Below are 12,754 nucleotides of genomic sequence, written 5' to 3'. Positions count from 1 at the left end.
AAAGCTGCTCAACATCAGTAATTATTAGAGAAATGCAAATCAAAACTACAGTGAGGTATCACCTCACACCAGTTAGAATGGGCTTCATCAGAAAATCTACAAACAACAAATGCTGGAGAGGGTGTGGAGAAAAGGGAACCCTCTTGCACTGTTGGTGGGAATGTAAATTGATACAGCCACTATGGAGAACAGTATGGAGGTTACTTAAAAAAGTAAAAATAGAATTACCATATGATCCAGCAATCCCACTACTGGGCATATACCCAGAGAAAACCATAATTCAAAAAGACATATGCACCCCAATGTTCACTGCAGCACTATTTACAATAGCCAGGTCATGGGAGCAACCTAGATGCCCATCGACAGACGAATGGATAGAGAAAATGTGGTATATATATACAATGGAATATTACTCGGTCGTAGAAAGGAATGAAACTGGGTCATCTGTAGAGACGGGGATGGATCTAGAGACTGTCATACAGGGTGAAGTAATTCAGAAAGAGAAAAACAATTATCATATATTAACGCATATATGTGGAACCTAGAAAAATGGTACAGATGAACCGGTTTGCAGGGAAGAAATTGAGACACAGATGTAGAGAACAAATGTATGGACACCAAGGGGGGAAAGCAGCAGGGGGTGGTGGTGGTCCTGTGATGATCTGGGAGATTGGGATTGACATATATACACTAATATGTATAAAATGGATAACTAATAAGAACCTGCTGTATAAAAAAAATAAAATAAAATTCAAAGAAAAAAAAAAGGATCCCTCCTACCCATAACTTACAATTACCGTATCTACTTATGACGGAATATCACTTACTGCAGTAGTCTCAAACTTCTGAAGGTGCTCAAGGTACCAACTTTAATAGTGCCCATTACAAATCACTGGCAACATTAATGGATTTGTATTATCTAGTCTCAGAGTTTCATAGTTTGTTATTGTTCTCGAAGGGTCAACAAAGAGAACACTGGTCTGGAGCTTCCCTAGCTGCCTGAATCATGGCCATGATACACTTGAAATGGGTCTTTATTGCCACCTCTGCCTTGGGTGGGGGGGGGTTGCTTTTTCAAACTTTATTAGGCAAGCAGACAAGTAATATTCCTTCCTAACTGACTATTTACTGGAGAAATTATTTTTCTTCTTTTGTGGGAAAAAAGTGAAATATATAACTTCTAGATGTCTAATGTACAATCTAGATCAGAAACCATGGCATTTGTCAGAAATATGACTTCTACAACAGTCATTTTAGATATTATCTTTTCTATTTACATGGTTGTCAATGCGTTTGAAATTCTTTTTAGAAGTAAAACATTGGTAGGGAAAAAACCCAACAGGATAAGAAACACCATATTATTTCCTTTCACCAAAATAGGATGTCCACTGCATTATAAATATGTAAGTAAGCACGATACCATTTCCTTTCTTGAGAACATTTCAAAATTACAAAAAAGAATTGTTTAGTCTTTTTCTCTCCAAATCACATGTAACAAGAAGTCAGCTTGATATGACAGATCTGGTTTTCAAAAAAACTAGAATATGCTAAAATGATTTCTAATATTTTTCTATAAAGTGGCTAGCTCAAGAGAGATTGAAAGTAAGAAAAATGCTTTCTTAACTGGAAAATAATTTGAGGACTAGATTTAAAATGTTCTCAGAATAATTCACAAAATCTACATTTCAAATAAAGTTACTGGTGTTAATAACAATTTACAACCACAATCTTATATTAGAAAGTAAAATTAATTTATATTGCCTCAAAGATATCCCAGCTCAAGAAATGAGAAAATAAAGTTTTAAGGCAGTAAATATGTATGTAATTAGAACCAGAGTTTTAAATACTTTGATGAACTTCATGGTAAATACTTGATGGTTTAAAAAAACAACAACAAGCTCATAGATACAGAGAACAGGTTAGTCGTTGCCGCAAGCAGGGGGTGAGGGTGGGAGAAATGGACGAAGAAGGGGGACAAAAGGTACAAACTTCCAATTATAAGGTAGATACATCCTGGAGATGTAATGTTAACAGCAGGGTGACTATAGTTAATGATACTGTATTGTATATTTGGAAGTTGCTAAAAGAGTAGATCTTAAAAGTTCTCATCACAAGAAGAAACTGTTTTGTAACTAGGTAAGGGGATGGATGTTAAGTAGACTTATTGTGGTGATCATTTTGCAATGTGTAGAATATTGGATCATTACGTTTTACACCTGAAACTAATATGCTATATATCAACTATACCTCAATTTAAAAAAAAAAGCAATATTTGGTTTTCTAGGCATTCTTCAATAATAATGTTAAATATTTATTTAGTGTTTTTATGTCTCAGGCACTAGGCTAATTGCTGAGGATACAGAAGTACACAAGACACAGCCCAGCCCTATGGGACTCATATTCTTGTAAACAGATAAGTTTTTTAAGGACATGAAGGTAAGAATACTGAAACTAAAACATGTATGACCACAGGCCTTAAGTGTTACTCAGTTTTGGCAATAACATGGCCAAAAGCACCTTGGTAAAAATGGCAGGAAAACTACTGCTATTGAATACTTTCTGGAACACTAAGTCTGCAGTTTCGATGTGATTTGTTGGTAACAATGCATGATTTTTAACATCCAGAAAGTTACTAGATGGGCTCACTAGAGCCCAGCAGTGGCCCTGAAGCACTCTGTCGGCAAGTGTGCAGGATAAAATGCTGTCAGCAACTTAATAGTTATTGCATGTAAGTAAAGAACCTTTTGGCTTCCATGACAGTTTGTGAGTTTGTTTTTTTTTAAAGTTTTTTTTCACTTTTTGAATCTGCTTTCAACAAAGAAATACTCATGTCTGCTCTGATTACTGCAACATGAGGCACTGAAAATTTGCCTCTCCACTCACAGTACTACAGAAAACTGAGCAATTATTCAATGAATATGGCACACTAATCTAGATCTGCTTCCACTGCTTTCTCTCAATTTCTCACTCATCTCCGTTTCTTTCTGTTTTTTTCATCTATGGGGATCTTACCTTTATTTGTCTCTCTAGCCTCAAAATACATGAAATCACTTGGAAGACAGAGTAGGCACAGAAGTTTCTCTTCTGTTTATGAGAATTAGGGTCTTTTTGAAATAGAAAATAGCTTTGCTTGGCTGCATGAAACATCTTAAGTCACTTCTCATTTATCTTTTTCTATACTCTCTTCCTCCCTCTCCCCAGCAACGATGACATCGCATCACTTTCCTCCCCTCCAAAGCCACTCCGAGGACTATCATCAACTCAGGGGCTGGTAAGCTTCCTCACCATCGCCTGCACTGCATCAGTGTGGCAGATGGCAGCATTAGCTGGACAAGTCCTACCCTGCAGCAGTGTTTGCCAAACTATGAGTCGTGACCCATTTTCCAAACAGAGAAGTTAATTTAGTGGGTTGAGACCCACATTTAAAAACTAAATCAATGGAAAAATAAACTGAAAAGAATGGAAAATCATACTTATTTTGAAACTTTGGTTTATGTTGTGTGTGTATAAATACACATATGTGTATGTGTGCTAGAACTCAATGAAAATACACTGCTTACATTCCTACAGGTCATGGTGATAAGTTTGGAAGCCAATAAACTACAATACTCAGTTCTAGGCCTGCATCTATATCTGATGTAATACTTCAGATATTTTAGAGATTTAAAATATGGATGTTAAATAATTTCCTTTAGTAAAAAGTATCGATCTAATGAGCCACACATTTTCTAAAACATCATCAGTCAGTGAACGAAACAAATCAGTTTTCCTAGTTTTCTCAGTATTTCCTAAGAGAGACTCCAAATAAATAACTTTATCTTTAAATTTAATTTACCCTAAAAATTAAAATTGACACATTATTAGGCATTTCAAAGATATTTTTAAGTAATAAATAACAATCCAAGCTCAATATACCTAAAAAGGAAAAGTATTCTACTTTTTTTAATTTAAAAAAGTCTGAGGGAATGGTTTGATGGATTTTCAAATATTTCAAAGATGAAGAAGAGATCATTATTTCTTTGCACTAACGGAATATGTATATGAATACAAACACCAATTTTACACCAATTTTATATTTCCTGGGCTGTAAAGCGACTTAAAAATTGAACTCAGAAAGCCTAGAGTATGAGACTGTGACTAATGGTACCCAGTGCCTCAGCAGGGATGGAATCAAGTTCTGAGGCAGAGAATAACCCAGCTGTACTGACTATAAAATAATTGCCTCAGAATAACGGTTATACTCCTTACATTTCACATATGGCTGCTGCATGGAATTCATAGTTAAAATACAAAAGACATTTTTCAGCTATTCCGCAGTGTCAGAGTGAAAACTGTATGTGACTCAGCCTCACAGCTTCACACACTTCTTGGGTTGTCTGAACTGCAAGAGGCAACTAATACCAAGCCCGGTGGAGAGGGACAGCCCTGTGGCTCTGAGACTTTCCATAACAATCCTTCAGTTGATTAAAAGTGATGTTGACAAGCTTCCATCCTTCTTGGTTTTATGCATTATGGCTGGTAAGTGGAGCCTCCAGGACTAGAATCCTATGAGAATAGCACTGAGATTTTTATTGCACTGTAAAATGTTTTAGAAAACAACACAGAATAAGAGGTATAAAATGTAAACTACTGGGACTTCCCTGGTGGCTCAGTGGTTAAGAATCCGCCTGCCAACGCAGGGGACACAGGTTCGATCACTGGGCCGGGAAGATCCCACATGCCGTGGAGCAACTAAGCCCATGCGCCACAACTACTGAGCCTGCGCTCTAGAGCCTGCGAGCCACAACTACTGAGACCATGCGCCACAACTACTGAAGCCTATGTGCCTAGAGCCCGTGCTCTGCAATAAGAGAAGCCACCACAATGAGAAGCCCTCCCAACACAATGAAGAGTAGCCCCCGCTCTCCCCAACTAGAGAAAGCCTGCGCACAGCAACGAAGACCCATGCAGCCAAAAATAAATAAATAAAATTTAAAATAAATAAATAAAATGTAAACTATTATTTAAACTTGATCATGTCTACAAAAATAAACTATGAACAACAGGATTATATACACACTGAATTAAGATAAAGGTATTATGCAAAGATATACAGAAATAACCACCCCTCCACCCCAAAAAGCTTCTGACAACTTGAAAGCATTCAAATAAGAATTAAGTAAAATTTTACTTTTTTCAAAACTTTCCTTTTGAATTTCAAAGACTACATATAAAGATATAATGAAACATATCTCTTACTTAAGAAAACCCTAAGTCACACACAGCCCAGTACATCTAGAAACTTATCTTACTCTCAATAAAGTTGAAAGAAGTTAGTCTTGGATGAGGGTGAAATCTACCTCATTTACAGCACAAAACAATAGCTGTGGATATGTGAGGCAATTCTTTTCTTACTCTGTATTACAACTCATTATAAAATGATCAGTGTTTTATTTAGTTTATCATATTTTAGTTTAAAATAAGAGAATAATCATGCATGTTTAAAATCAAGTTCTTCAGATGACAAATTTCCCATGAAAATTTATTCTGATGACTTTCAGAAGATGTTAAGAGATATAAAAGGTAAAGTTGGAATAACTTCCTCTAAAAATAATGAAACCTGAAACTAGCATGAAGATGTACTGGTCTAAGACTGTAATGAAGTCCCATGTTTGTACACACTGGTATCTTTACCTAGGGCTTGGACAGAAAACTAAAACTAAAAGATGGGTAATAATGGGAGAGGGAGAGACAGAGAGAGAGAGAAAGAGTGGTTGTAACAATTCATGTTATATGCTAATAGTACATACATCTATTGTCACGCTATAGCAAATTTTCTGAACTCATTTAACACTAGCCCAAATATCCACCATCCTTTTTGTGTTTTCCTTTTTCTCTTTCTGATATTTATAAATTGGAGCTCCTTTTTAGAAATACAAATGTAAAATGCCACTTTAACAAATGTAGCCTCTAACACCAAGCCACTCACACTTAGTCCTGTGATGTTAATAAATGAGAATTCCTTTTCCTAAATATTCAAATGAACAATTTTCTATCTTGATTTATAAAAAAAAAAATTCAACCAATAATCTCTTAAGAAAGCAAAACAGTTTCCATTTATTAAAGGTTATATCTGATATCTATGCCACACAATACAGTATCATTACATTTAGTTTAACAGCAAACAAATACTGGTATTTCATGTCCAGAAGAAGTCAGATGCAAGGCAAGGGGCAGGGAATGAACCTTAAATTTCTAGCCTAATCTCAAGCATTTAAACTATGATTTTTTAAAATTGTTTTCCAATTAACTTACAGGCATTCTAATTAGGTAGGGATCTATAGAGCATTTTCTTAAGAACCACAGGAATTATAAAAGAACTTCAACAATTAATGAGGATAAGAAATCCTTTCACAGTTCATGAGAGAAACCTTTCCTATAGCAACATCAAAGGAAAAGGATGGCCTAAAATAATGGACTTTTTTCTACTGAGTTGATTATCCAGGCATAAAGGGTTGACAAAGGATTGACCTCTGTCACTGGGCTTGTTAGAAAGGGCTTGGATAAAGAAAATGATATGTTAATGAATCAGGTGAGTGATGGAGGAGTCACCCTCCTACATACATACACTTATGTTTTTGAGACAACATGTAACACACACACACACAAGCACAAATTCTACCCTTCCTTAAATATATCAGATAAGCCTCTCACTTTTTCATTATTTCAGTTCTAATACAGAGAAACAGGATTTTCCAAACCAATGGACGAAAAAAAATTGGGGCTTTTAGAAATGTTTCTGCTGAAACTTATTAGAATTCCTGCCTCTGCTGGAGAATTTGGTGAACAGGATAGTGAGGGAGGTTTATGAAGAGACTCTTGCCAACTCCACTCGTGTTCCAGGGATGTTAAAAATAGAATTAAAACAAATGTACCTGAATGCTTGTCGTTACTTAGGGTATCAGAAACGTTCAAGAGGGTCCACGACTTAAGACCCTAATGTGGACTTTTGAGAGTGTCTTAAGTTAAATTAAGGAAGGTATTTAAAGAAGTGCTGATGCTATGGTAGCTAAAGAAGGTTTATCGTTTTAAAATGTCAATAATGTGACTAAACCGCCTCAGTATTAAATATCTTATATGTCCTATTCAGGCTCAGTCTATTCTGAAAACTCTTTGTTCTTCAAAGCATAAAAATATGTCATATATGTAGGGGGAAAGGAATTCAAAATCACATCCGACAAATGAACGTGAGAAAAATAATTAACTCATGAAGCCAAGAAACAAATGTGAGGGGGCTTCCCTGGTGGCGCGGTGGTTGGGGGTCTGCCTGCCAATGCAGGGGACATGGGTTCGAGCCCTGGTCTGGGAGGATCCCACATGCCGCGGAGCAGCTGGGTGCGTGAGCCACAGGTACTGAGCCTGCGCGTCTGGAGCCTGTGCTCCGCACAAGAGAGGCCGGCAACAGTGAGAGGCCCACGCACCGCGATGAAGAGTTGCCCCCGCTTGCCGCAACTAGAGAAAGCCCTCGCACAGAAACGAAGACCCAACACAGCCAAAAATAAATGAATAAATAAATAAATTAAAAAAAAAAAAGAAACAAATGTGAGGAAAAATCCAATACTAAACCAAAAAAACAAATCAAATTTTACAGGTCTGTCAGAAAACATTAATAAAGTTAAAATAACAAAGGAAAAGGATGACTGCAAACCTTTCTTTTTATTTACTGCCTTGAACGTTCATAATATTATTCCACCTTTTACAAGAAAGCCTAGTTGGAATCTGTGCTTCAATCCTCAACTAATATTGCTATAAAAACAATTTTTGACAAAAAATTGAATGCTTTCCCTCTAAGATCAGGAACAAGGCAAGGATGTCCGTTATCACCATTTCTAATCAACTTTGTACTGTAGGTTTTAGCCAGTGCACTAAAGCAAGAAAAAGCAATAAAAGGTATCAATATCAAGATCAGAAAGGAAAAAGAAAACTGCCTATTAGTAGATGACATAATCATTTATGTAGAAAATCCTATGAAATCTACAAAAAAAGCTACTAGAATTACTAATTGAGTATAGTAAAGTTGTAGGATTTAAAGTAAACACACAAAATTTAATCGTCTTTTTATGTACTAGCAATGAACAACTGTAAATTGAAATAAAAAGTACTTTTAAAATAGCATCACAAATATAAAATATTTACAGATAAATTTACTTTTAAATGTGCAAGACCAACACACTGAAACAATGAAATACTGCTGAGAGACATTAAAGATCTAAATAAATGGAGAAATATGTGGCTTTGATGAATTGTAAGATTCAATACCATTATGATGTCATTTCTCTTCAAATTGATCTCCAGATTCAACGTGATCCAAATCAAAATTCCAGCAGGTAATTTTACAGAAATTGACAAGATGATTCTAACATTCACATGGAAATTAAAGGAACCCAGAGTAGTCTAAGCAACTTTGAAAAAGAACAAAGTTGCAGGATTTACACTACCTGACTTCATGACTTATTCTAAAGCTACAAAAATCAAGACAGTGCGATACTGGTGGAGGGATACATAGGTCAATGCAACAGAATAAAGAGCTCAGAAATAGATTCACACACATATGGTGAGTTGATTTTCAACTAAGATGCAAAGGCACTTCAATGGTGGAAAGGATACCCTTTTTAACAAATGGTTTCGGAACAACTGGATATCCACGGGCCAAAAAAAGGTTGGGGTGTAGGGGGACAATATTCCTCTATGCCTTGAACCTTGCATCATATACAAAAATTAACTCCACTGGATAATAAACTTAAATGTAAAACCTAGAACTATAAAGATTCTAGAAGAATACATAGGAGAATAATCTTTTGGCCTTTGGACTAGGCAAATATTTCTTAGATCAACACTAAAAGCAAGAACCATGAAAAAAAAACTAATAAACTGAACTTCACCAACATTAAGAATTTTTGCTCTTTGAGGATCCTGTTAAGAGAAATCCCATATCTGATAAAGGGCTTACATCCAGAAGATATATAAAGAATGCTCAAAACTCAACGGTAAGAAAACAAAAAACCCAACTAAAAAATGGCAAGTTTTGAACACACACTTCACTAGAGACGTACAGATGGCAAATAAGTACATGAGAAGATGCTCAACATTATTAGTCATTACAGAAATGCAAATTAAAACTCCAATGAAATACTATATACCTATAAGAATGACTAAACTTAAAAAGACTGACCATACCAAATGTTGATGATGATATGGAGGAACTGGCACTCACCGTGCTGGTGGGGAAATAGTTTGGTAGTTTCTTAAAAAGTTAAAACATACAACTGCCATTTAACTCAGCCATTTTGGTCTTAGGTATTTACCCAAGAGAAATGAAAATATATGTCCATACAGAGACTTGTACACAAATGTTCACAGCAGCTTTATTTGTAATAGTCAAAAAGCAGAAACAACCCAAATGTCTCTCAATGTGTGAAAGGATAAAGAAATTGTGCTAAAACCATATAATGAAATACTACTCAGCAATAAAAAAGAATGAACTACTGAAGTGTAACAACATGGGTGAATCTCAAAATAATAACACTGAATGAAAGAAGCTAAAAGAGAGAGAGAAAGAAATACAGTATGATCCATTTATATAAAATTATATAAAATTTATATAAAATTCTGGAAAGTGCAAATTAACCTATAATGATTAGATCAGTGGTCACCTGGGAACTGAAAGAGAAAAAGGAAGGGCAGGACGGGGGAGTTCAAAGGGGCACAAGGAAACTTTTAGGGGTGATGGATGTGGTGATGGTTTCACAAGGGTATGTCAAATTGTACAGTTTAAATATGTATATTTTACTATATGCCTATTATACCTCAATAAAGCTGTCAAAAAATTCTATTGGTAAAAAGGGTAATACGGCTCTAAATTGTACTCTTCTTAACTAATCACTGAAGTGCAATGGTCAAAATTAACGCTACTAAGGGCAAGATTATTAAACTAATCGATTCACTGAAAAACTGAATTACTTTTTCATCAGAGATATGCAAAAACTAATGAAATTAATAATTCACATTCCCAAATTTTTTTGATAGTTATTTTCAGGGTTTTGGTGGGTTCTGGACGAGTGAACTGTATCTAGGAAAAATATACTAGAAAATGAACAACCATACCTTGATTTGTGCAAAGGGTCTTTCATAACCTCCAACATAGAGAAGGCCAACATTCTGAGGAAGTAACCTACAAAGGAAAAAAAAGCATTATTTATAAAATACTCTTCCTTAAATATGAGGTTGTATAATTACCAAAATTTGTATAATAGATCCTGACTATGAAAAAATTAATATCTATGCAATTTTTCTTGTCTTTTTGCACGATGGAAGAGTAACCAGCAAAGGAATAGTAACCAGCAAAGGAATAATTCTTTTTTTTTAATTTTATTTATTTATTTATGGCTGCGTTGGGTCTTCGTTTCTGTGCGAGGGCCCTCTCTAGTTGCGGCAAGCGGGGGCCACTCCTCATCGCGGTGCGCGGGCCTCTCATTATCGCGGCCTCTCTTGTTGCGGAGCACAGGCTCCAGACACGCAGGCCCAGTAATTGTGGCTCACGGGGCCAGCCGCTCCGCGGCATGTGGGATCTTCCCAGACCAGGGCTCGAACCCATGTCCCCTGCATTGGCAGGCAGACTCTCAACCACTGCACCACCAGGGAAGCCCAGGAATAATTCTTATACTTCAGAAAATGATGGGTAAATATTGAGAATGGCAACTTAAATGTAAAACAGTCTAACATACTAGTAATTCTAGCAAAATTACTACATAGGGGAGAAATAAAAGAAGCAATGCGTATATTTAAAAACCTATAAAAGTTCAATTCAGGAAACACTCACTGTGTGTCTATATTATGCACTATGGAGATAATACAAACCTAAACAGTTCAGTCCCAAAATTTAACGGGAGAACCAGATACACAATTACCCTAACAAAAGCTGGCCTCTGATAAATGCTATTCTAGAGGTATTTGCCATTGCAAAGTAGTGGAGTGAGAGATACCTTCTACGGAGGGAGCTAAAGAAGCCTGAAGAGGAATTTAGGCTTAACTTTTAAAGGGTTGGTAAGGCAAAGGGAGAAAATTTAAACTATATCCTGAGAATGTAGAAGATTTGAAACCAAAAGTAAAGAAGTCTGGCTGAAGTAAGGGATAAGTTAGTCAGAGATGAAAACCCGAAGCAGGTTTGGAATGGGCCATGAAGAACGTCAAATGTCTTATCTTTATTTCATAAGTAATATTTATTTTTTTGTACAGACAATAAGTGCACATGAAAATAAAAATCAAACCATCTAGAGGGTGGGGGTAAAATGGTTACCTTCCTTGCATCATTCCTTCCTTCCTATTTAAAGAGGGCTATCATTCTTGACTACATTGAAACACTGTGAATAAGGAAATACCATCATTAGAACTATGCTTGTGGAGCATGTAGTCGTGCTGGGTATGAGAAGGTCATAATTAAATTAATTACTCTACTATATCTTGTAATCACTGTCACCGGGTGACAGTGTGAGATGGTTGTATGATTACTGAAGGGGAGAATACACCAACCCAAAATACACCACTTTGACGAGTGGATTATTTTGAGCTGAAGGCAATCAAGACCTAGGAGACTCAGGAAAACTTTTTCCCTCTCTGGTAACTGCCTAAAAGAACTTAGATAGGGGGCCTGGCCCAGAAAGAGAGCTATTACCATAGATAACATTTTTATCTGAAAGATCAATCTGCATGGCAGGGCAAACTTCTAAATACAAAACATCTGTTCTTCTCATCATCCTGTGAGTTACCCTCCTCCCCTTTGAAGACCCAGGCTCTTATCCCATTCCTTAGCACAGGATGGCACATAAGCCTCAACTGCTCAGCCTACCCTTGAGTCTCTTTATCTTTGGAGATCCCATACATACTAACTTAAATATGTTTTTCTCCTGTTAATCTGTCCTATGTCAATTTAATTATTAGACCAAAGAACCTAGAAGAAAAGAAGGGGAAATTTTTCTACCCCTACATAACCTTCCACTGACTTGGTCTAGTAAGACTAATAAAGTTCACTCTTAAAGCACCTTAGATTTTATGAAATAAGGTAGATAGATATTCCACCTCCTAGGAACACCTCTGTTCCCTACATTCTTTAAAGGCCTATAAAGTACTGAAAGCCACTAAAGGAAAGCTAATAGCTGACAAACACAATAATAAATTAAACCAATTTAGCAAAAAGCTACAGTACTTAAGTTCGGCATGTGAGTGATACTTACAGTTATGCCTTTTAGCATGTTGTTGAAGGTTACAAACATGACTAAAGGGATATTTGTTCACTGAATGCAAAGTAGAAAGCATAAGAAATGTCCCCAAATCTCAACTAGGAAGTGGAGAATTTCTTCACAATCATTTGACAAATAAGAAATTAATCAAAGCAACAAAACTTTAAATCTCTCACAAATTGCCAGTATCACAAATTTAATGTTAGTTTTATATTGCAGTGGTAATTTATTTCCTATATAACAAATGATCACAAAAAGCTTCATAAACCTCTTTTAGAAGTAAGAATAGTCACTGTTCATACAAATACATGATACAAAAAGAGGAGAATAAAAGCTGGCTGTATTTAAAAATCAATATGCCTCTAATTACTAGGTATATACATTTTAGGAAGCTTGCCAATATACTATTCAGTGTGTCCTCCCCTTCCTCCAACTTGCCTATCTAATAACTACCTTCTAAACAAGAAATATCTTAAATG

The 12,754-nt window shown here is 35.9% G+C and overlaps 1 protein-coding gene across 2 annotated transcripts in view; it reads right to left on the bottom strand.

The window, feature by feature from the left end:
- Positions 1–12,754, bottom strand: part of RNGTT (RNA guanylyltransferase and 5'-phosphatase) — a 237,893-nt gene that overhangs the window by 41,466 nt on the left and 183,673 nt on the right. For both annotated transcript variants that reach the window (XM_082633617.1, XM_082633618.1), the window contains exon 14: positions 10,144–10,210. In XM_082633617.1, the coding sequence (XP_082489743.1) occupies positions 10,144–10,210 (67 nt within the window). The remainder of the gene's footprint in view (positions 1–10,143; positions 10,211–12,754) is intronic.

This window comes from Mesoplodon mirus, assembly GCF_964341445.2.
Source record: "Mesoplodon mirus genome assembly, chromosome: 10".
NCBI classification, from domain to species: Eukaryota; Metazoa; Chordata; class Mammalia; order Artiodactyla; family Ziphiidae; genus Mesoplodon; species Mesoplodon mirus.
The sequence above is the reverse complement of the archived record's forward strand: the minus strand, read 5'-3'. Positions and strand labels throughout refer to the sequence as shown.